This window comes from Amborella trichopoda, chromosome 13, assembly GCF_054954075.1.
Source record: "Amborella trichopoda isolate Santa Cruz 75 chromosome 13, AtrichopodaSantaCruz75HAP2 v2.0, whole genome shotgun sequence".
NCBI lineage: Eukaryota > Viridiplantae > Streptophyta > Magnoliopsida > Amborellales > Amborellaceae > Amborella > Amborella trichopoda.
In genome coordinates, this window is record NC_142348.1 from 36,369,298 (window position 1) to 36,394,745 (window position 25,448).

At 36.9% G+C, this 25,448-nt stretch overlaps 1 protein-coding gene across 3 annotated transcripts in view; it reads left to right on the forward strand.

The window, feature by feature from the left end:
- The first annotated feature begins 299 nt into the window (after nucleotides 1-299).
- LOC18446336 (Protein kinase superfamily protein) overlaps nucleotides 300-25,448 on the forward strand; it is a 30,187-nt gene continuing 5,038 nt past the window's right edge. The window contains exons 1-4 of one of the 3 annotated variants that reach the window (XM_020674917.2): nucleotides 300-350; nucleotides 18,502-18,605; nucleotides 18,862-19,238; nucleotides 19,414-19,505. In XM_020674917.2, coding sequence (XP_020530576.1) covers nucleotides 18,870-19,238; nucleotides 19,414-19,505 — 461 coding nt within the window. In that variant the 5' untranslated portion in view covers nucleotides 300-350; nucleotides 18,502-18,605; nucleotides 18,862-18,869. The remainder of the gene's footprint in view (nucleotides 351-18,501; nucleotides 18,606-18,861; nucleotides 19,239-19,413; nucleotides 19,506-25,448) is intronic. The other 2 variants (XM_020674916.2, XM_020674918.2) reach the window with 2 other exon arrangements.

Consider the following 25,448-nt stretch of genomic DNA (forward strand, 5'->3'; position numbering starts at 1 on the left):
GAAAAATAATACGAGCGACTCTTCCCTGTATATGTTGCCGCTTATGGTGGGAACATTCTCTCTCCCCTTGTGATCTACCCTCGCTCTCTTTCTCTGTCTCATACGCCTGCACTTTCTCTCTTTCTCTATTTTCATGGAGCTCATTCGCCATCGAATGCGCAGTCACCATTTATTTGTGGAAAAATTGAGGCCGGCAACACTGAAACTTTAACAATTTGTCGATATTACTGAAATCTTTTTGAAGCTTTTACATCAATTCTCTCTCTCTTTCTCTCTCTTACTTTTTCAGTTGAAAGTATTATCCGCAAGCATCATCCGCTAGAAGTGAGTGCTGCTGTTACTGTTCAAAGGTACTCACTGTTTCTTTTTGTCAATGTTTGAATCACTAGATAAATTTTTACTTCTCACTTTTTCGTTTAATGAGATGATGAGTTTAATCTTTCCTCTTCTGGCTTGGAGGTATTTTTTTTGCCCTTTTCTGAAATATAATTAAGTGAAAGACGAGCAATCCTAAATTCTTGACACAATAAATGTTTCTTTGGGTTTGAATATTTAATGTTTCTTCCATTCCAACAAAAAATTCTTCTTGTTTATTAAATAATCCTTCTCCTTGAATTACTGGTTGCTGATCCTATAGTGAAAGGATAGGCTTTCTTACTTTTTCTTTGTAATAATGGATGAACTTGTAGTTTTCATGCTGTTCAGTGAAATTCAAATCTCAGCAGCTTCCTTAACCTTGATAACATGGTTATTTGGAGCTATCAGTTAAGTTGATATGCTTATTTATAAGCACATCCTGTTTCGATCACTTGCTAACCCACGATTGAAATTTCATACTAGTGATTGTCATGTGTAACATTTCATAATATAAGTATTTTCGGAGCCATTATTTTCCTATTTAAGTTGTGGAACATATATTGTTTGTGTTTTCATTGCGCTACATCTTGAATGTGAATAACCATCTTTATTGCACTGACCATTTGAAATTGTCATGCTGCATTCACCTTTATCTTATTGCTATTTGTTTCACATGTGGTTTCACAAGATTTCAATCTAACTGATATGAAAATTTTCCCATGGCCTGTTGAAGTGATGGAGAATTTTTGGAGTGGTATTCATCTAGTTACTGGGTTTTTTTACAATATTTAGTACAAAACTTATTTCTAGCTTTTGAGGAGATAGCTAACTCGTGAATCAAGATTAATTTCGCATAATTAAGTAAATTAGAACATTTTGCGGTCTTTGCATTATTTATACGTTTGTTTATAGTACCAGTAACCACTCAAATCGCTTCTTGACACCTGCAATCTGCATATTATAGGCAAGGAATGACACTTTTATCATTGCAAAGCATGCATGCAATGAAACAAAGCATGATCTTTGATTCAAGTACAAAAGTCAAGCTGGATAATTATGAAAATGATTTTCGCACACATTGTGACACATTGGATTTCTTATTTTTACTGTGTATAACATCCTGTGTCAAGCAAAAAATTATTACAAGGAATCTTAAAGAGACTCTTTTACCATAGGGACTTGCACTCCTAATGGAAAGAGATCCATGATGCTAGCAGCGACTTGCATATCTCATTCTAACACACTTTTAGGAGATCGAGAGGTTACTGTTTAGGTCAATGTATTAGCCATGGTGGAGTCAATTTGGATTCTCTCCAAATGGGGTTTATGGCGTTACCTTCTGATTATTGTTCTTTAACAGTTAAATTGTGAGTCTTTTTTACTCTTCTAGTATAGTGCAACTTGATGCATTCTTTCCATTTGCTATGAAGTTGTTGCTTAAAGGAAAGAAAATAATGCGGTCGGGAATTCTGTAGTCTCTTATTTCTTCGCCAGAAATTTCTCTTGTTTGCTAAAAAAATAGGTCTTGTCGGGCCGAAATTGTTCTTCTTAGGCAAATATCCATTTTGCTAGTTCTTTTTTTAGCTGCTATGAACTCTACTCTGTGTTGAAATCTGGTTGTGTTCATCAAAATGTGCTCTGTTTAGCCAGAAATCAACTAAGTCTTAATTTCTTTCGATGGAAAATCCAGTTATTAATAGGCATTAATACCTTGAAGTTGAAGGTCCGAGGTTCTAGTGTATTGACCAGTGGGATCGATGCCATGCTCATCGCAAACAACTTCCCAAAACTAGAGGTAAAAAAGCTTCAGATGCTTTGCTATGAGAAACCCTTCATCAGTGCATATTACCATTGAGCCTCATGAAACTTGGTATGTTAAGGAGGCCCAGGTTCCAACTCTACCTTTGTATCACCACTATTGTCAGTTCCTAGATTTTCCCAACCCACATTCAACCCCCCAAACACCCCAGTGCCATACCTTCTTCTAGCTAGGCCGTAGTTGGAAAATCTTATGTAGATGCTGTTGCGACCAGTAACCATATCGTTTCAACTACACCAAAAGAACCCACTCTTCAAGAGAAGGTCCACTTCCGCCCTCCTTGCCCTTAGACATTCAACCTGAATGGAGCACCTTGCATTTCTTTCCCTAGGTCTGGTGAGATTCAGGAGCGGTTGTCCTCCCTACTCAACTCCTGTGTAGCGACCTTCTCCCAACAGAGCAACGACTTTAGAGGTATTTTCAGGTGGTTTCAGAACGTTTTCAAGAACAAGCAGATCTCCTGCGGCTCCTTCATAATGGCGTATATCTCTTGTTAATGTCGGATGACTTCGAGACTCCTAATGTTGTTGATAAGCTATCTTTCAGAGGAGGACGATGCTTACTAAAGAAATGGAAGGAGTCTCTGGACGCCTCGCGCTTGACCAATATCTGGATTTGGGTAGAGGGGATCCCGATGCATCTCTGGTCACAATCGGTCTTCAAAGCGATAGAAACTCCTACGGGGTCTTCATTTCCGTTCACTGGAAAACTTTTGGTAAGTATCCATTAGGTTCTATCATTCTTCTAGTAGAACCGCCCAAGGAGAATTCCATCCCCTCCACAATATTTTTGTAGTATAATGGTCTTTCATTTCCAATTAAAATTTCCATCCAAAGTTTTGCTACTGCCTCTCGCCATGAAAGTTCTCCCCTGGACCTTGATGGTTGGACCACCGTAGTCCACAAGAAGCAGTCTCAGTTGGCTTTGATCCCTTCTCCACATCCTCCATACTCCATGTCTTCATACTCCCAATTGGGTGTCTTCATACTCCACATTGGGTCATCATGATCCAAACCACCCTACACCTTTTCCTAGGCCCGATATCCCTCCCATCCCTCGGGAGCCACCTTGAAATAACACCCACCATTCCTCCCCATCCTCCTTCCAATGTGTCTCTCTCGCCGCCTCAACGACCTCGATATAACTAATTCATCTCCCTCCCCCATCCTTCATCCTCTAACATGTCTCCCTAGCCGCTGCCTTCTTCAAATCACCTCTCTACCATTAATGTGTCTCCTGTGGCGTCGACTTCCTCTCGTTTCTTTTGACGTTGTCATACGCACACCATGGCCCAGGTCTTTTCACCTTCGAGAGGTCCCGTCAAACCCCAGCATGCGCTGCCTTGTGTGCTTGCTCTCTCACCAACACAATGCGGTGCATGACGACTCTTTTGAACTCCTTGCCACGGGTCTTTCCCCTCCTATCCTGGTGGACATGTTGCCCTAGGTGACCATTCCTATGCCACACATGCCTTGTGCCTTAAATGCTCATCCAACCTCCCTCTCCGTCCCCTTAGCTTCCTTCACCGCCCTTCCCCCTCATGAGAACTCTTCTACAACCCCTCTCCTACGTTCCCATCAAATCACCTCGGGAAAGGAAGTCTGACCCTTGGAACATACCCCTCATTACTCCTCGTCTCTCCCCACCTTGCCTTGCTCTCTTGGACCTCTTGGGATTTAGATTGTCTCTTTGTTTGCCCCGTCATCCCCTTTAATGGGCCTCTTCATGGCTCCCCTCAACTTTCGAGTCCCTCTTCTCCCCCTCTTACCATCACGACGAGCTTTCCAGATATCTTTTCCTCCTTCGGACTCCCCCATTCCTTTTATCCTTATCCTTTGGTCCCACCCTCACAATTAGTTCACCGCCTATTCTCCCTCTTCCTGAACCAAAACTTCACCACCCTATCCCTTCCAACACTCCCAACGTGCCCTAAAGACAAAAAGCAAAGGCCAATGCTTTCTAGTGGATGGGTGAGACCTCATCGACCAGCCTCCTCTCCTTACCCTTCCCCTTTCCCACCTCCCCGTACACGCACCCCAACCCCATCCTACATTAATTTACCTTGCTGCCCCTCCCCCTCTTCCTCGACAAACCAGGGCCCTCTCCCTCTCTTTGTCTTTTCTGAAACCTCCCCATCCACATCCATCCCCTCTAATTCTTTTGTTATCCCACTCTCCAGCCCCCCTTGCTTGGGTCTCCAGCACTCGGAGGTCGATAGTCTGGTCCCCCTTCCACTTGATATGCGTTTGGCCATCAACGCATATCAGGCATCCCAAGGTAAGCTCTTTCCTTTTGTTCCCCCATTATATTATATTTTCACCTGGCTGCCCACTCTTCTCACCCAAACCCAATTGGACCTTATTCCTCTTACTCCAACTCCCCTGCAGATCATCCCATCCTGCGAGTCGGGTTCTATTCCTGAAACCCAACCTTCCTGTTCATCCCTTCCCGACTCTTCACCTTCTTCAAACCCTCTGTTATCATTGCTCCAACAGGCTTCGAAGGAGGGCTTCAACTCTACCCTTTCACCTATCGTTGTGGATACCTCAAAACTAGAAAGGATAGATAGGGGCGAACCCTGCATGGAAACAATGATCCAAACAATGGGGCTCCTCGTCGATGGAAATTTAGTAGATATTGCCGATTCACTCAGAGGAAATGATGGTGCTTCCCAGGTAAGTGCTTCTCCAAAAAACTCCAAAGGTTTTAGAGAGTTAGCTAATCTTCATTCTAATATTAATTATAATTCCCTCGCTTCGTCCTCCAAGCATCCTACTCTGCTTGTTTCTTATCCGCAAGCCCCAAGAAGCGTAGATCTAGAAGGAAACGTTCCCACCATCTCAACTCCTCCAAATGAGGATTCTTTGCTGGAACATAAGGGGGCTTGGTAGTCATACAAAGTGTAGTGCCATCCGTACCTTGGTCTTTTCACACTCTCATGTCATTCTCAGCTTATTTGAAACCAAACTTCCGGCTTCAGATTTACTTATTATTAGGGATACGTGTGGTTGGACGCCCTGCAACTAGGCCGCTAAAGACTCCCTGGGGACTTTTGGTGGCATTTGGGTTCTTTGGAACCCCACTATCCAATTGCTTGACAAGATCTCTCGTATGAACTCCTGTTCGAATTCCCACCCCTCACTCCCCCCCCCCCCCCCCCCCGGATACCCTGTGGCTTTTGGGGGGGGGAGGGGGGGAGTGTGTGTGTGTTTTCAATGTCGTTAGATGGGTCCATGAGAAGAGCTTTGACGGTTGTATAACCGTCCCCATGAGAGTGTTCTCAGATTTCATCGATAGGGTTCCCCTTACTGGACATTCCTTTATCAGGGGCAACCTACACCTGGTCTAGCTTCTCTGCTTCCCTTGTTATGACCAAAATTTTGGTCTCCAACTCTTGGGAATCCAAGTTCCCAAGTACTCATTCCTCCTTGCTCCCTAAGATTATCTTTAACCATAAACCTATCCTCCTCGATACTAACCCCTTCTTTCCTGCCAATAGACCCTTCAGATTCGAACTCCTCTGGTTGGAAGAACCAGCCTTTCCTCAGCTTTTTAGGAACTGGTGGTCCTCATACTTAGTGGGCTTGATATTGTCTTTCCAAAAAACTACAACTCCTGAAGATCCGCATTAAACAGTGGAGCCGCTCTATCCCAGGCAACTACAGGGAACTACTCACGGCTTGCATGGCCCTCATTCACTCCTTAGACACCCAAGAAGAAACTTGACCTCTTTCCTCCTAGGAACTCACCGATGGGGCATTTGCCAGATAGAATATGTTCCCTCTCCTCAAATAGGAAGAGACCTTTTGGAACCAAAGGTCCAGAATTAAATGGCTTAAGGTCAGGGACCATAACACGGATTTTTTGCATAAAACAGCTAGCCCCATGAAAAGAGCAACACTATTACTCAACTTTCTATTGGTCACCACACCTTCTCCCAACCTGATCAAGTGAACAGACTTTTTGTCAGACACTTCAAAAACCTTTTCTCTTTGCCCACTCCCCCTAAACTTTCCTAGGCAATATCTCCTTTCTTTCCTTGTTTGCCTAGGATCCGAGGAAGAGTTTTACAAGGCTGTCATGGATCTTGGGTGGGATAAAGCACTAGGTCCTGATGGTTTCCCAGTCGCCATCTACCAAGAGTTTTGGGAAACACTAACTCTGGAATTTTCGGCCTTCTTTACTGAATTCTTCCATAGAAGTCACCTAAATTCTTCCCTCAATTGTACTTTCATTGCTCTTATCTCCTCCACCCAATTTGCTTTTGTTGCCAATAGGCAAATCCTTGATGGGGCATTCACTGCTCATGCTATCCACTCCAGATTTTATCCGCGGACAGAAGTCTAGTTTTTTTTTTTTTTGTGAAGGTTACATATGAATGGAACTTGAGACGTCAGGCTATGAAAGCCTAACCTCTATCATCTTGATCCAAGCTCGTTTCCTAGGACAAAGGTCTAGTTATTAAGCTTGTTTGGGAAAAGGATTATGACCGTGTTGTTTGGAGTCTTCTTGATGAGATTGAATCGCATATGGGGTTTGGTCATGGCCTGTATCTCCAATGGCCACTTTTCTATTCTCATTAATGGCTCCCCTGTGGGTTTCTTTTTGGCCTCTAGATGCCTTAGGCAGGGAGACCTTCTCTCCCCATTTTTGTGCACCCTCATTGGGGAGCTCTTTGCTAGATCTCTATGTAGATTATATGATCGGGTATCCTTAAGCGCTTCCATACCTCCTCCACTGGACCCATCCTCTACCATCTCCTCTATGCTGATGATACCTTTATTTTCTGTGACGCTGAGCCTAACCAGGTTGATAAACTTCGGCTTTTCCTCAAACATTTTGAAGTAGGCTGTTGTCTTTTGGTGGAAGCATCATTTTGATCATGGCCAATTTAGCAAGCATCCTTGTGTTCCGAATGTCTACTTCAATTGAATACTTGTTATATTAGCGCACGAGAGAGTTCCTAAGGAAAGGGGCTCAACCTGACAATAAATTCATCTGGCGATATGTAGAAGTATTTGTCTACTAAAAAAAGCCGAGGGTCTGGGAGCAAGAAGAGTAAGAGATTGTAAAACGACTTTGTTGGGAAATCATGTTGGTGATTTGCCATGGAAACATGCCTCTTATGGTGATAAGTTATCAGGCACATGTATGGCGTCTATGACTTGGCGTGGACACCCAGTGGATCCTTTGGATCTAGGGCTTCATGTCCTTGGAATGCCATTGTAGGTATCTCCTTAGCCTTATCAAATTGAGTGACTTAAATCTAGAGCGGGAGTCTAGTGAGATTTTGGAATGACAAAATGGTTAGGGATTAGTTGTTTAGCGGAGGCATTTTCAAACTAATTCCCCATCAGTGTTACATGGACACCTCAATTATTTTTTTGTGTTTCGTGTTGACATGTAGACACATGTCGACATGGCTAGACATGTTGTTGAGACCTTATCCATGTGTCGTGAACTGTATTGCAGTGACACTTCGTATTGACCCGTGTGCCTATCGTGTCTAATATCTAGACATGTTGTATCCTCTTTTTATATATATATATATATATATGAGATAAGAGGCCCACGTTTGGCTTTGGTGGGGTTTGAACCAGTGTTCGCAAAATCGAACCGGAACGGTTAACCGGACATGGGGCTGGGAGTGGTTTGAACCGGAACCGGACTAACCGGGGCGGTTAACCGGACTAACCGGTCAAGTAGATTTTTTTTAAAAAAAATGGGTAAAAAAACTCCCAAAAAAATTTAAAAAAAAAAAAAAATACTTAGACTAAGTGTATAATATCTTATTACATATATTTATCTTACAAAAAAATTTGAAACAACTTTTTATAAAGTAATATTCGAATACTATGGTCCTGTACATGAAAATAGCTTAGCATATTTTTTGAAGATAGTTTTGTCATGTAACATCTTCTTCCAAGAATTAACACATTTATCCCAAACCTTAACATGAAAAACTTTCTATGTTTTTTTTTTTTTACAAAAATCTCTAACATTAATGAAAGTTTATGCACTTTTTGCAAATAACAAAAGTAGCTTGATGCTATTAAATCAAATAAAAATGTCAACTAATTAAGACAAGAAATAGAAAGGACCTCTTCCATATTGTTAGATAAAGCATAATTCATACAAGGGTGCAGTAGGCATACAAATGCATCCTTCAAATTTTATCATGGTGTATAATTTTGATGTAAAATGTTATTAGGATTATCTCAAAATCTATTTTTATATCAAATTATAAAATTTTAAATTTAAAAAATGGTTAAAATCAGGTAGAGCTATAAACATATGAAAATCTTGAAAATGTACGGTGTAGATAATATGTTGTAAAATGCATTATTTCTGAGACTTAAAATCTTTTTATTTTTCATGGTCATACATCTCGATGTTGAGATGATCAATCAAAGGGTTTTTCAACATTAAAACTACCTTTTCCGATGGATTTTTGACGTGCATCCGTAGCTATAGAGGTAAGGTTGCAACCTTATATAAACTTTTTCCTTCATATAATACTTTTTCGATGAAGTTAGAAAAGGCATACTTCACAAAAATACATCTCATGATGTGCAACAAAACGAAAAATCAATGCACAACACACTGATATGTTCTACTTCATATATGTATCTACCATATCCATATCAGTGTGTTGTGCATTGATTTTATCCAAAAATAAGAGCAGTAGAACAATTAATTTGATCAAAAAATAATTTTATTAAGGAAAATAGAAAAACACTTCCCATATTTATCATAAAACATAGTTTTATTAAAAAACCATAATTTTATCAAAAAATAATTTTACTAAGCAAAATGGAAAACCACTTCCTACATTCATCATAAAACATAATTTTATTAAAAATCCATAATTTTTTCAAAAAATCATTTTGTTAAGCAAAATAGAAAAACAGTTCCCATATTCATCAAAAAACATAATTTTTTATTAAAAAAACGTCATTTTGTTCGAAAGATAATTTTATTAAGCAATATAGAAAAAAACTTCTCATATTGATAAAAAAACATAATTTTATTAAGCAAAATGAATTTTTTTTTAGAAAAATAATTTCTCAAATGAGGGATGATTTGAAATTAAGATCTTTGTAAAACTCTCTCTCTCTCTCTGGAATCGGGCCAGATCGGGATCGCCTAGTGACCGATCCCGAGTTAGTCGGCCGATTTTTAAAACATCAGCTGATCTTTTAAAGATTCTTTCCATAATATTCCAAAAACTTGATAGAAAATGAAAAAAAAAAAAAGGAAATAGAGTAGATCCAAGCACATACAAGACGGTGTAGTGTTTCATTGAACATAAGTCAACCAAAATTTTTACATGCAGTTAAAAAAACAAAATATCCCATTTCCATCATTACAAATATAACTATATCAACTTAAAAAAACATAATTAAAAAAATTGAGCAACATTATCATGCACTTATCAAAAAGAAGAAACAATTTCTTCAAAAAAATAATTTTATCAAAAGAATAATTTTATTAAGCAAAATAGAAAAACATTTATCATATTCATCAAAAAACGTAATTTTATTAAAAAATCATAATTATATTAAAAATAATTTATTAAGAAAAATAGAAAAACACTTTCCAATTTGATCAAAAAACATAATTTTCTTACACAAAATATCTTTTTTAGAAAAATCAACTATTCAAAAGTCAAAAAATGAAGCAACATCTCGAGCAAGAAACGACCCTCAATGTTTGGATAATCGAACAAATAAACATACATGCATTGTAAAGGCTTTGAACCAGCGTTTTAAAAAACGCCGAGTCGAACCGGACTTGCCCGGTTCGACTCGGAAATCGTGAAAAGGGACCGGATCGCCTCAAAAATCGGAAATCGTCCGGTTCTAGAGAGAACTGGACGATTCTGTACAGTGAATCGCCGATTCACTGTACGGAATCGGCGAGTCCGTACGGAATTTTTTTTTTTTTTTTTTTTTGTAATCCATGATAGATTTTTTTGTAATACTTGATCGATTTGTTTGTAATCCATGATCGAATTGTTTTTGTTTTTTTGTAATCCATGATCGAATTTTTTGGTTTTTTGTAACCCATAATAGAATTTTTTGTAATCCATGATCGAAATGTTTGTTTTCTTTTCTTGTAGTCCATGATCGATTTTTTTGTTTTTTTTGTTTTTGTTTTGTAACCCATGATAGAATTTTTTGTAATCCATGATCGAATGTTTTGTAATACATGATCGAAATGTTTGTTTTTTTTTTGTAATCCATGATCGAAATGTTTGTTTTTTTTTTTGTAATCCATGATTGAATTTTTTGTTTTTTACTTTTTTTGTAACCCATGATAGAGTTTTTTGTAATCCATGATTGAATTTTTTGTAATCCATGATCGAACTGTTTTTTTCTTTTTTTGTAATCCACGATTGAATTTTTTGTTTTTTTTTGTTTGTTTTTTTTTGTAATCCATGATCGAATTTTATGTAATCCATGATCGAATTTTATGTAATCCATGATCGAATTTTATGTAATCCATGATTGAATTTTTTGAAAATTTGTGATTTTTTTTTTTTAATCCATGATCGAATTTTTTTTTGTAATCCATGATAGAATTTTTTGAAAATTTGTAATTTTTTTTTTAATCCATGATCGATTTTTTTGAAAATTTGTTATTTTTTTTTTTTAATCCATATTATTTAAAGAGAAAACGAGAGAGATGATGATTCTGAGGCCACCCTATCCCAGCCATATTATTCACATATCGAGTCCCAACAACAATAGTGTAGGGATGAGCACGAAATACTGTAAATTAAATGCTGAATGGCGGTTCATGTAGGGAAAGAACATATCAATATTCGCATATTCATTCAAAAACATGAAAATTCTTAATGGAGTACCCTCATTTTTTATTGAATTATTAAAAAACAATATTTATAATGAATTTTAATAATTTTTTCGAATTTTTTTTAAGCTTTATTCTTACCGATTCACCCGATTCCTGATCCGGATCGCCGATTCGCCGATCCGAATCGGTTTTTTGGAAGCCCGATCCGGGTCACCGATCCGTTTTTTAAACCATTGCTTTGAACAAATAAACATACATGCATTTAATTGAATAGAAGGCGGAAATTTCAGCTCTATGAAATTTTCATGATATGGTGCAACGAAAAAATTGATCTAAAAAAATTTACTCAAATCATAAATAAACATAGCAATTTTATTTGAGATATGAAGCCTCAATGATCGAAATCCACAACTGAATTTGATAAAAAACAACAAAATAAATGGACGAAAAATCTGCGTTTTTGGGTAGAACACAGGTTCTCGGAGCAGCAGCTTTTCGGGCAAAAATAAACCCTTGATTTTTGTTTTCTGAACAAATTAAAGCTTGAATCTAGTAAATACTTCGAATAGCAATCAAACCCCTCAAATTTCTTCAAGAACCATTAGGTATCGAGGAGATTATTGAAAGAATGGCGGAAATTTTCAAAAACCTAAAGAATCCGCCATTTCGATCCAAGAAACTCTTTTTTTTTTACAATGTTTAAATCCAAATTGCTTGTTTTATATTCATTATATGGTGATTTAAACCATTAAAACACGGAAAAAAACCAAAAAATGGCCGCAAACCAAATATAAGAAGGTGAAATATTGGATTCATAGTTTTCCTGTTACATAGAACGGTCTCTATTTCAAAATAATGCCGTGATTTACTCTAAAACGCCATTATATCGACCAACCGGTCCGGTAAGCTGAAAACCGGCCGGTTTTGAGAAAATACCGCCGGTTCGATATCTAACTGGCCGGTTTTGGTACCGGTTTTTTTTTGGAGAGGGGGAGTCTATTGAGTAGTACCGCAAAACCGGCCTTAACCGGAGTCAGTACCTTGCCTGTACTGATCTAACCAGCCGGTTTCGGTTTTGACCGCCCGGTTTTGCAAACAATGGTTTGAACCCACAACTTGTCATAGGAATGTCAAAAGTGTAAACCACCATCTCACCAACTACACAAGTGTTAAAAATGGACATATATAGTACATTATTCGTAGCAATGTATTTTTTAGTCATGGCAGTGCATTTATCAGTCATGGCAGCATATTTATCACTTGACAACTCAACTCCCAAAATGAATGAATTTATTATGTGTACATTGGTTAAACAAAATAACTCCTTTATTTGTTATTTTAATAAAAGGAACTTTCTCATGCACGCATTTATTAGAAGTGGAAACTCAAAATATTTAAATGTTCATGTATGAGATTGAAAAAAATCTCTAATAAAACATTGTATATCCTACATGCTTATGCATATATTTGATATATAGAAAGGGGCTGTAACCAGGTGTTGGTCCCTCCTACGTAGGGTCCCTGGATGGGTGAGCTGGAATATTTATGTCATATATCTATTTATATTTGATATATTTATATTTGATATATTTATATGAAATATCTATCTATATATATATATATGTATATTATTATTACTATATTAATGAGATTTTAATTGTGGTTCATATTTTAAAATTTAAATTTCATTTTGTTGGATTCAAACTTGCACCATAATAGATATATGAAACTATAAATGGTTCTACCTATACAATTATGGTTGATGTTCAACATATTACAAAATATACATATATTTTTTTGAGAATTATTACAAAATATTGTTTTCACATAAAATAATGGTATATGTTTTAATTTGCTTGCAAATAATAAATTAACATTTTTAACTTCTTTGATTTTTAATAATAATTTATTATTTATGTATATATTATATTTATATATATATTATGTATAAATTATATTTATATATTATATTTATATATAGAGTTGCACATACATGTCGGTGCTGAACTGGACTTTTTGGCTGAAGTACTAGAAACCTAAGATGCGTACGAGATATGACACCCCTCTAGGTGTGTATGAACCGGTGTTAAAAACGTCGGCGATCCGATCCGGAATTGGTCGTTCCTGATCGGGTATTGGCTAGATCGTTCCATATTCAGCCATAAAACGGGATCGGATTGCCAGACCTTTTTTTCAAAGTCGGGAGGGCATTTTTGTAATTTTTTTTTAAGTTAGGTAGGCATTTCTGTAATTTTTTTTAAGTCAGGAAGGCATTTTTGTAATTTCTTTAAAAACTGAGGCAACTGTGGTGTACAAGTGCTTCTTTGTCCTACATGCCTTGCTGGTTGGGCCACATGCCCCTATCCCACAAGTGCTTCTTGTCCTACATGCCCCAAGTGCTTCATGTCCTCCGTGCCCCTGCTTGGGCTAGGTGCCCCTCTTGTCGTTCACGACACCCAAGAACACGAGCCCCTATCAACCATTTATGCTTTTCAGGCGTGTCGTGCACATGAGAGCGCTAATGAGGAGGCTTTTATACATGTCAAACTTATTCTACATGTTCGTTGTAAGACATTTCGTCCCATTCACCTTGTCATTAGACCCTATGGAGGCTGGGAGCGTTAGCTCGTTCTCTCTCTCTCTCTCTCATATATCAATACCTATTGTTAGACTTTTTTTTTTACCAAGAAATAAATGGCATAATTATACTAATTTCTTTAATAGCATGGTGGCTTTTAACAGAAATTTAGGAATATTAATTTAAAGAGAGGAAAATTATTAAAAATAATAATTGGTTGATAGGGCCCACCACCGCTATCCTTGACCAAAAAAATTTAAATTTAAAAAAATTTAAATTTACTTATCCAAAAAAAAAAAAGATTAATAGTATTAGGCTATTAGCTAAATGGGATTAAGAAAATTAGTACTAGCACATAGGATATTAAAAAAAGAAAAAAATACTACTAATACTGGTTAATTGAACATTAAAAAAAAAAACTAGTTTATGAGATATTTTAAGAGAGAAAAATAACACTAGCTCATACCACTTTAGAATTTATTTGAAGTTGCTTTATCAATTATCCCACATTGCAAAGATGAATTTCTTTATTTATTTTCTTAATTTTATTAAAATATGATTGCAAATTTATGTTACTAAATTCTATATTTCTATCAACACTAATTATTATACATTAGATTTATTTATTTGTGAGTGTCATACTCTTGTTTTTTGAATCACGTTTATTATAATTTTATAATTGATAATTATACTAATTACAATGATAATCAAATCTTATATTTTATTTATTAATTAATTTACATTATAAATTATGTAATGTATTATTTTTTGTTATGGTTGTGAATTAGATTTTTAAATTAGATGATATTATAAAACAAATTTCAAATTTATTCTTATTTGTATAGTAACCTGATGATAAAATAATAAAATTCAAAACAATAATTCTAATTTCAATGTGTAATATTGTATTTAGTTAGATTTTAATAAATGTTTGATGAGAATCTTCATACAAGGAAAGAACATATCAATATTCCCATATTGATGAAAAAAATAAAAGTTATTAATTTCGTACCCTTATTTCTTATTGGATTCTTAAAAAACATTTATAATGATTTTTAATAATTTTTTTGAAATCTTTTAATGGCGATTTCGACCGATTCGGCTGATTCCTGATCCGAAACGCTAATTCACCGATCCGGATGGGTTTTTGGGGTGCCCTATCCAGGGCAACGATTCCTTTTTTAAACCATTGGTATGAACACTGTTTCTCATAGCTTCCCACCGGGTTGCAATTGTTTTGATGATTTTAGATTTTCTTTTCCCCAAATCAACTCAATCAGTTGTTTCCTTTGTACCATTAAATGGTTTTTAGGGCTTCAATAAGTTTATTGTTGCAAGCTTTTGCTGTTTTGGCCATTAATAATATGCATTTTCATAAATGTTAGGTTTTTTTTTTTATGATATTTTCTTTTATTTTTTTATTATTTAACATTTCAATGGAACAATGAAAAACTTTTATTGATGAAAATTGTTGTCTTAATCGTTTTTTGAACTTTCTATATTTTTCTTTTTTTGTTCATTTTTTTTACTTTGCAAGTTTTCTTATACTTTGCCTCTTTTTTTATTTTATTTTGTAACCGTTCTGACTGGTGAACCAGTTTGATCCGGCCAATCCAACTAGACTGGTGCCTTCACTGGTTCGGCCACCGGTCCATTCGTGACAACATTGGAATTTACCTGCAACTGGTTATGTGGTTGGCAGCTCAATCATACATGATCCATGATGCAGCACTGGGAAGCTCTTTCAGCTGTGATGTGCACATGTTAGCTACAGAATGAATGAGGGCTACATGCTGGGAATTTTGAGTATTGGTAATAACAAATAGCAGCCATGTGAATCTTCTCCCCGTATAGTTGAGAAAGCATAGAAGTCACTAGGTTGCTGTCCTGACCTTGATTCATGTGGTTTGGGCTTTCTTAAAATGCCACATCCGCCTCCCTGTGGTTGTCCCTATTGCCCACATTGCTTGCCTTGAAATCATTGACCTCGATAGCCACCATGCGCTGCAAAGTTCCTTCCTTGACCACGATTTCCTCTTCCTTGTCTCAAGTGGAGAAGGAAGAGGATACATGCAAGACATCATGATCATTGTCGTCATTCTAATCTCTACCTCTGGTGCCATTCTTTTTGGACATTGCTTCATGTTGTAATAGAAGAGATTTAAGCTCATGAAAAGTAGGAATTGGCTGCTTGGCCAAAACAGATGTCATAAACACACGTTTTTCATCTCTCAGCCTTCAAGTGTATATGATATCTTGTCTTCATCTGATACTATTTGGCCAATGTCCATGATCTCATCACAAATTCCTTTTACCTTAGTGAAATACTTGCTAATACCGGCATTACCCTTTTGCATTTCACTAGTTCTTGCATATGCATAAATCTTGTCTTAGAAACTTGGGGGTAGAGTGAATGCAAAGTGTCCCAAACCTCCTGGGCAGTTAAGTTACCCAATACTTGTAAGAAGACTTTAGGTGTAAGGTTGTCATTCAAACACATCATCTCTCCCCTTCCTTCTCTACTTTGGCATTTCTTATTATGTAAATTCAGGAGGTGCGCGATCAAACCCATTAAGGTGTCCCAAACCCACAAGGCATTAAGAAAACAGACAATTTGACCCTTTAATAGAAAAAATTGGAGCTAAATTTAATGCATTGCATACGTGGTACCATTTAAGCTGAGGAAGTGCTCTAGAGGGAGAACTTTGTTGGGAGGAAGACAACATTGCAATAAGGTTTTGAGTAAAATGTTTTTTTTTTTGGTTAAACAAAGGCAGAAATAGGAAATACTTTTTTTGTTGAGGGAAATAGAACCTCTTTTTTAAATGGAGTATGTATTAGGGTTTGAAAAAGGGATTGTAACGATCTCTTAATCAGAGAATGTAAGAAAATAAGAAGGAATAAGGATGAATGAGTTTGAGATTGAGATTTAGAGATTAGGGTTTCAGGGTATTGTCGTAGAAGATTTATTACGGATTACAGATTGATTAGGACTTTCAAATTAGGGCTTTGAAAGAAGATGAGGGGATCGGTCATTGGAAGAAGACAAGAAGGTTGGTTAGGTTTAGATGGAGAGAAATTATTAGGGAAGAAGATGAGATCGGTTTGGTTTTGAAGAGGAAGAATAGAGATGTGAGGGAAAAAAGATTGAAGAAAAGAAGAAATTAATGGTTACCATGATCGAGAGAGATTATGCCATGAAGATCATCTAGCCATAGTTGTTAGGATTGGGATTAGGATTGCAACAGGATTGGGGTCGAGAGCAGGGACTATGAAATGCTAGAAGATCCTTTTGGTTGTTAGCAACTTTTGTGAAATGCATACTTTAAGGATGTAGATCCCCGAACGTTAGGAATCAAGATCTCTATGTTTTAGTATCTTGATCCCTCCCTTTTGGGATCTTGATCCCTACCTTTTGGGATCTTGATCCCTACCTTTTGGGGTCCTTGCTCTTTAAAGTAAGGAACTCTTTATTTATAGCCAACAAGAAATACAACTATATTAACAATATACTTGTATTTCCAACTGGCTATATTTAAAGAAAATCATTTGTTTGGTTATTTTCTTGGTCTCTTAAGGTTGGGTTGCGATCCCTAACAGTGGGGATTGAGATCCCAAAATTTAAAAATCAAGATCTATTGAAGATCCTTTTCCCACATTGCCAGAGCAAGATTCCAGAGCAGGATCGCAGCCTATGTTGGGAGATCTCTGTAACTTTGCTTGCAACCTTGCTGTCATACATGACAGAAAGTAGGAAATGTGAAAAAAAACTTTCTGCCACCCTCCACAAGCCTTTGAAAAAAAAACAAGGAGAAGACAATGAGGGATGCATGGAGCTCCCACACATTCTTAGTGTTTCTTTTATATACAGGTTACACACTTTAGGTTTACAAGTGAAATTCCATCTATACCACCCTTAATAAGTTTCAATAAGGAGGTAATACACCATCCTTAACACATGGAACATGAGCAAACTATCAACCACCTGTTCATTGCAGGGTGGTTCTCCAGCTTTGGGGATAATCATAAACCTTTTCTGCTGGCCTTGGGCCACTCCAGGCTCAATTATGCAGTTACACCAATCATGCATTTTTGCCCTTTTTCCTCTACTGGTCCTATCTTGTGGGGGAGGCTGCCCTAGTTGCCACGGTTTGGACCATTTGCTTGAAGAGAAACAAATGGTTGTTTGATCGCAAAGAACGGTGCATCTTCAATTCCAATTTCAAACGCGTCAACATTGGTCAAAGTTTGGGCATCCAATCGAAAAGAACTGAGCCCTACACAGCATTGGACATCGGGTGATGCTGGAGAGGAATCATTTTGTCTAGACCTCTTGAAGTCCATAGGTCGTCCCATTAGCCCCCTCTAGGGAAGGATGTCATCAAACTCAACTTCGATTGCAGCTCCCTAGGCAAGCCCGAGCAAGCTGGGATGGAAGGCATTTTGAGGAACCATCGAAGCGACACTGCATCCTTTAGTCATGTTTTTGCGCCCCTTGGGAATTGCCAATGCCACTTGGGTGGTTGGCACTAGTACTGCTAACAGAGCTCAAAATGTTCGAGACCAGCTGGGGTTCCCCTCATCTAGTGGAAGGGAACTCTGAACATGTCATAAGTTGGGCCAAGAATTAAGCCCAATACCTTGGCTGTAACCAACATTGAGCAAGAATTTTTCAACTCTGCCAAAGACTGCATGTCATTTTCAAGCACATATGGAAGGAAGCGAAAACTGATGTAGATACCCAGGTCGGATAAGGGACAGTGGAGAACCCTCAAATCTCAATTTTTGGAGGCACCAACCCTTAGCCAGTCCGTTAGATCGGCTGACGGCAATCTTGTTGCGATTTACTTACTCAAAAAGAACATTTTTTGTATTCCATCTACTTTAACTGTTTTTTTGGCTTGGATATGACACAAGATACATTTCTTAGCAGAGAAAAAGAAAAGAAAGCACATAAGGAGGAGAGGCTGATTAAATCTTAAACCAGAAGTTACATAGCACAGTCAATGATCCCGTTCAGCATTTTCGGCATAAGTATTATTAACTTTCCCTTCCTATCTTTATAGTAATATTTTGGAAAGCAGTGATGCATCAGTATAGTGCATTATCAATTGTTCTTATAATGTGTGGAACCCTTCCTACAGTCACTATTTTTGATAGGTTCTTCCTCTTTGTCTTCCAAGTGCTCTTTCTTTGTTCAAGTTTGTATTTCTTCCTTATCATGCTTTAATAAGTCTATTTGGAGGTCTAGTTTTTGGATTCATTTATATTATGTATCTCATTTCCTCAGATATATAAATGGAAGGAAGCAGCATTAGTAAACCCCTTGCTACAGAGTCTTTTGAGTATGAACTCTATGGAGGAGATGCTGAACACCTTAAAACCGTTGTGGCTACACCAAATCAAATTAGTCCATGGATTGATCCTGGAGTTTTAAAGCTTAAGCATAGGATTGGGAGAGGTCCTTTTGGTTATGTCTGGTTGGCAACTCTTCATCAGTCTACTGAAGATTATGACGAGTACCATGAAGTTGCTGTGAAGATGTTGAATCCTATAAAAGAGGCTGACATGCAGGCTTTTATTCCCAAGTTTGAAGATTTATTTCTCAAGTACCAAGGATTGCAAAATGTTTGCTTGCTGAGGGGAATTTCTATAAAAAATGGAAGGGTAAGTTTACAAACTACTTGGACTTAAACTAGTTCATGTTTTGCTTTCTTTGAGCATTGAATCTGTAGAGCATGATTAAGCATGATTTCTAAATGTACCATTATACTCTTCTATTTCTTATAAAAAGAATGTTAGATTCTGCTATGGCTTACTTGACTTTCCTATATATTTTCAGGTTTGCATCGTTATGAAGTTTTACGAGGGCTCTCTTGGAGACAAAATGGCTTTCCGTGAAGAAAATAAGCTTGCATTAACTGATGTTTTGAGGTGAAAGAGTTTTCTGGCTATTTGGAAACGTCTTTAGTTCTCTAAGGTCTATAATTATGTATTCTACCTATTCAAGGAGCCCTACCCACTCTTTACATGATTCACTTTGTGTTGGTTTTCGTCATCTCTTGGTATATATGTACAAGTAATTATCATTGTTTGATGCAGAAGATGTACATCATTTAGTCTGTGAATTTTGTTCCTGTATGTAAAAAATGACTCTAATTCATGAAGATGATATTCCTCTTGTCTTGTGAGCCCACTGGGACTAGCCTTCAACAGTGGTACTTTAATGGAACTGTAAATTGGGTTTCGTTATTTATTGACTGATCTGGGAGAAAGAAGTGGGATCAATGATATTAGTTTACATGCTATGACTTGTAAAGTGCTTATGCATGCTATTTCACTGTTTAAGAAAGTTTTGTTTGCATTTATCTGGTGGAGATGGAATTTTTATCAATGTTACAGAACCTGAGATGGACTTTGAATTTGACTAAGATACCTTGTTACTTCAGAGTGGGTTTGGGTTGCCTTTAAACACATTTTACTATATAGATATTTACTTGGGAGTCCTAGTGGACTTGCCAGAGTAACTCGAGCTTGCACTCTACATAGGGTGTATCGGCCCCATCTCAGGTGGGGGACTGTACACAAACTCCTGTGAGTTACTATCGTAAATCATGCGAGTTTTTAAAAAGCTGGTGAGTTTCTGAAAGACTCGCGGAATCTGTCAGGATGCTGAATCAGCATATTTTAGAGCTTAAAGGGGGGAGGAAAACTGAACTTCCTTTTTTTATATGTTTTTACTCAACCAAGCATCTTTTTGCTTTGAAAATTAGGCTTTAGGGTCCTCTTTGCTCCTCTTTCTATTAGACAGATAAGATTTAAGATAAAAATTACAAATTTGCTGGATTCGTGAGATTGATTTCGCAGCTGGGGTTTAGCTGAAGTCCGAAACTTGTTTTTCCTTTGCGACCCTTGGGTGATCTTGGTTGAAATTTGTTCTCTAATCTGTTTTTTGAGTTATCTACCAATCAATGCTTATATTTAACATAAAGATCTTGGATTAGGTGGAGATTTTGAACATCCATAAACTATTTGGCCAAAAATAGTTTTTTATGTTTTTTTTCTCAAAGCTACCCAAAAGAAATAGTTTCTTAGTTTCCAAAAGGAACCATTAAAAATCAATTTCTTACTTTTTTTTTTTTAATTTTGCTTTTTCTTTAATCGTTTGGTTTTTCCTCATTTTTCAAGTTTTTAATGGGCCATTTCCCTGAACTTGGTCCAGACTTAGTGAGTCCACTCAGGACTCACTGAGCTGACTGCTCCAGGCCACTGGTGAGTCTCGAAATGTGGCCGTGTTTTACAACACTGATTTATTGACATAAATCTTATTAAATTTAAGCATTTACCAGCTTTTTTATGCATTGATCACACTATTTCCATTGCATAGTTAAGGGACAAATGATCCATTCACATTTTTGTCCCTTTCCTTAAGTTGGATTTATATAAAAGGAAAATGGAACTTCAATAATGGATGCATAGAGAAAGTGTACCAATAATGACTTTTGAGTGTCTAGTAATCGGCAATCAGGGCCCGGTTATTTCTCATCTCCAATACACGGACGACACCCTGTGTTTTGTCGATGCTGCTGATCATAAGGTGGATCACTTGTGGCTCTTCTCTCAAATGCTTTGAGCTAGCTGGAGTATCAATGTTAGTGTGGCGAAATCAGAAATGATGGGAGTCGCTGCTGAGGCTGGGGGGGTCTGTGACCTTGCTAACCAACTAGGATGTGGACTGGATGAGTTACTTTCTGCTTTCCTGGTTTGGCCTTTTTGTATTGTTGTGAACTGAAGAAGCACCTCTAGGGTACCATTATTGAGAAACTTGATTGTAAATTTGCTGCCTGGAAAGGCAGGCTCCTCTCAAGTGCGTGTAGATTATCTTCATCAAGGCCACCCTTTCAAATGTCTCAGTTTACCACGTCTTTATTCCAAATGGCCAACTCCTTTGTGACTCGCTTAGAGAGGCCCATAAGGAATTTTCTATGGTCTGGCAAGGGGGGAAAAGGAGGTGCCATCTTATAGCATGGGACAAGGTATGCTTACCCAAACAGGTGCGGGGTCTTGGCATCAGGAGCCTCAGAAAATGCAACCTAGTCCTCCTTGGGAAGTGGTGGTGGTGCTTTGCTATCGAAGAGAACCTTTGGCAGGATGTAATTCGACATAAATACTCCTGTGAGGCCTCAGCTTGTGCCCTAGAGGTGTTGCCAACAGCTGATACTCAGGGATCTGGCATAGTATGTTACCAGCTACCACCTCTTACGAGAAAACATTTGTTTTAGGCAAAGGAGTGACAAATAGGGCCAGGTTTTGGACTGATCTGTGGATCAGGAGTTCTACCCTTCAAGAGAGCTTCCACAGTTTATTCCTCATTGCATGTGAAGCAATGGTAGTAGATCAGTTTGCATTGTTGGGTTCCATGAGAGTTGTATACCCAAATTTCAGACGGGCAATTCTGGATTGCAAATTCCTTGAATGTGAATCACTTTCTTTTTTATTGCAATCCACCTTCCTCCCTGCCAATGGCTTTGACAAACTGATTTGCATACCTGTTGCCGCGGGGAAATTCTCGGTCTCCTCCTTCTACAGAAGACTGCAGCAGCCTCCAACCTTTCCCCTCTCGCCTACCGACATTGAGCCTCTTCCATCCTTCCAAAGACTCAATTCTTCAGCTGGATTGCATTGTCTGAAATAGCTCTCACTGTTGATCAACTCCATCATAGGGGTCTGCCGATCCCAAACAGATGTGTCACGTGCAAATCAGTTTAGGAATCCAATGAACCTCTATTCGTACATGGTGGTGTTTGGTGCTTGTGGTGATTCTTGCTACCGCAATTTAACTGGACATGGGTGACTCCCAAATTATTTCCACATCGTTTCCTTTCCTTTAAACATCTAACTTGTTAGAGGTCAGGCATCTTCCTCTGGCGTGAGGCAGTGGCTTCTACCTTATGGGTGGTAGGACCGAGAGGAATAGCATGATCTTCAATGGGAAGAAGGCTACTTCTTATGCTCTCAAAGATGGCATTAAAGCACTGATCATTTTTTGGGCTGGGAACAACAAAATTTTCAGTCATTACCTGAACTCAGCTTACCTCCAAGAATGACAGGCCTTGCTAGACCTTAGGTCATAGCATGTTCCTCTCTCCGTTCTATGGATACCACTGGAACAGGGCCAAACCAAGCTAAGTTTAGACCATTGCTCCCTTGGCAACTCGAGTCCAGCTGGTATTGGGGGCATTTCCAGAGAAATCTAGGGCAACATTCTGCTATCCTTTCCCAGATTTATTGTTCATGCCGACTCCTCTACGACTGAGGCTACTGCTTTTTTGTTAAATTGAAAAATCAATTGAGACACCTTTTTGCGATAAAAAATAAAATGAGGTAAAGAAAAATAATTTCTAGTATATTTTCGTAAAAAAAATAAGTCGAGGTTATTTTTGAAAATAAAGAAAAAAATTAGGTAAAGAAAAATAATTCGAGGTATTTTTTGCTAGAGAAATAATTTGAGGTACTCTTTGCAAATTAGAATAAACAGAGGTATTTTTTGCTAAAGAAATAATTTGAGGTACTCTTTGCAAATTAGAATAAACTGAGGTATTTTTCGTTTGAAAAATAAATTGAGTTATTTGAAAATAAAGAATAAAATGAGGCAAAAGAAATAAGTTGAGGTACTTTTGGGAAATAAAAAATAATATCAGGTAAAGAGAAATGTAAAGAGTTATTTTTTCTTGTAAAAAAAAAATTCAGTTTAAAAAAATAATTTGAGGTCCTTTTCGGTAATTGAAATAAGCCGAGGTGTTTTTTAGTAAGAAAAATAAATTGAGGTACTCTTTGGTAATTAAAATAAACTGAGGTACTTTTTGGTGACTGAAAAAGAAAAATGAGGTAAAGAAAAATAGTTTGAGATATTTTTTCGTAACAAAAAATAAAATGAGGCAGAGAAAAATAATTTGATGTATTTTTTGTAAAATAAATAGATCGAGGTACAGTTTGGTAATAACAAATAAAATTACGCAAGAAAAAATAATAAGAGCTATTTTTTGGTAAAAAATAAATTGAGCTACTTTTTGGTAATTAACAATAAACTGAGCTATTTTTTGGTAATTAACAATAAACTGAAGTATTTTTTGTTTGAAAAATAAATTGAGACACCTTTTTGCGAAAAAAAATAAAATGAGGTAAAGAAAAATAATTTGTAGTATATTTTCATAAAAAAAATAAGTCGAGTTTATTTTTGAAAATAAAGAAAAAAATTAGGTAAAGAAAAATAATTCGAGGTATTTTTTGCTAGAGAAATAATTTGAGGAACTCTTTGCAAATTAGAATAAACAGAGGTATTTTTCGCTAAAGAAATAATTTGAGGTACTCTTTGCAAATTAGAGTAAACTGAGGTATTTTTCGTTTGAAAAATAAATTGAGGAGTTATTTGAAAATAAAGAATAAAATGAGGCAAAAAAAATAAGTTGAGGTACTTTTGGGAAATAAAAAATAATATCAGGTTAAGAGAAATTTAAAGAGTTATTTTTTCTTGTAAAAAAAAAAATCAGTTTAAAAAAATAATTTGAGGTCCTTTTCGGTAATTGAAATAAACTGAGGTGTTTTTTAGTAAGAAAAATAAATTGAGGTACTCTTTGGTAATTAAAATAAACTTAGGTACTTTTTGGTGACTGAAAAAGAAAAATGAGGTAAAGAAAAATAGTTTGAGATATTTTTTCGTAAGAAAAAATAAAATGAGGCAAAGAAAAATAATTTGATGTATTTTTTGTAAAAGAAATAGATCGAGGTACAGTTTGGTAATAACAAATAAAATTATGCAAGGAAAAATAATAAGAGCTATTTTTTGGTAAAAAATAAATTGAGCTACTTTTTGGTAATTAACAATAAATTGAGCTACTTTTTGGCACCTTTTTGAGCTCTGGTCCCCCAAGGCCTCTCCTTCCTCTCTCTGGATGGCTGCTTTTCTGCTTGTACACAATTTTTCGGAGACAGTATAGACTTTTTGTCTTGCCACGTATTGAGTCCCCAGCCTTTGGGCCCATTTTTGTTCTAAACTTTTTGTCCTTGAATACAAGCAGTGAATTATCTCACAAAAAAAAAAAGTTTGTTTGGACTGGCAGGTTCTGAGCAGGCTGATCAAGCAAACTTGGTGGTCATAAGGTATTGGTTTAACTCAATTGTGGTGATGGTGCAGTTTGTCTGGCCTAACTTCTTAAAAAAGTATGCAATTTGAGTTGATGGGTATAAATACCCCAGGAGTTTCAACTTTATTGATTGCTTTGTATGCTTCTGTAATTCATTTCAAGGGAAAAAAGGAATTTTGGAAATGCTCAGTTGTGCTTTTTATTTCATCTGCTTTCTGGACATAAATATGCATTTTATATAGACCTATAAGTTTCAAAGTGGGAAGTCGTGTTCTGTTTCACAGATTTGGCATGGTTGCAGATTGATTCAGTTTGATGATTTGCCAAGGTGATTTGAGCTATGAATCACCTAGTGGTGGTTCTAAGTGATTCACTTGCGATACTTATGAATGGAGATTATTAGGGGGCTACACTCATGCAGGAGTGCGTCCCTCCTCTTGATGGTTAAGCAGGAGTAATGACTGCATTAAAGTTTGTAGGCATGTTTATCTGAGGCAAAAAGGCAACTTTTATCAATGGCATTTAATTGGAACTGTAGACTTGACCCTAGCCGACACCGAGGCGCTTTCATGGTTCCCTTCATAATTGAGGTGTTTATTTGAAGCCATGTCACTTCAAAGCCATATCACTCTGAAATTTGTTGCATTGCTTTTAGAGAAGCCGATCTGTAGATCTCTATTCCAATTATTTATATCCACCTTATTCTCAGTTCCGGGATAATTGGCAAATGTTA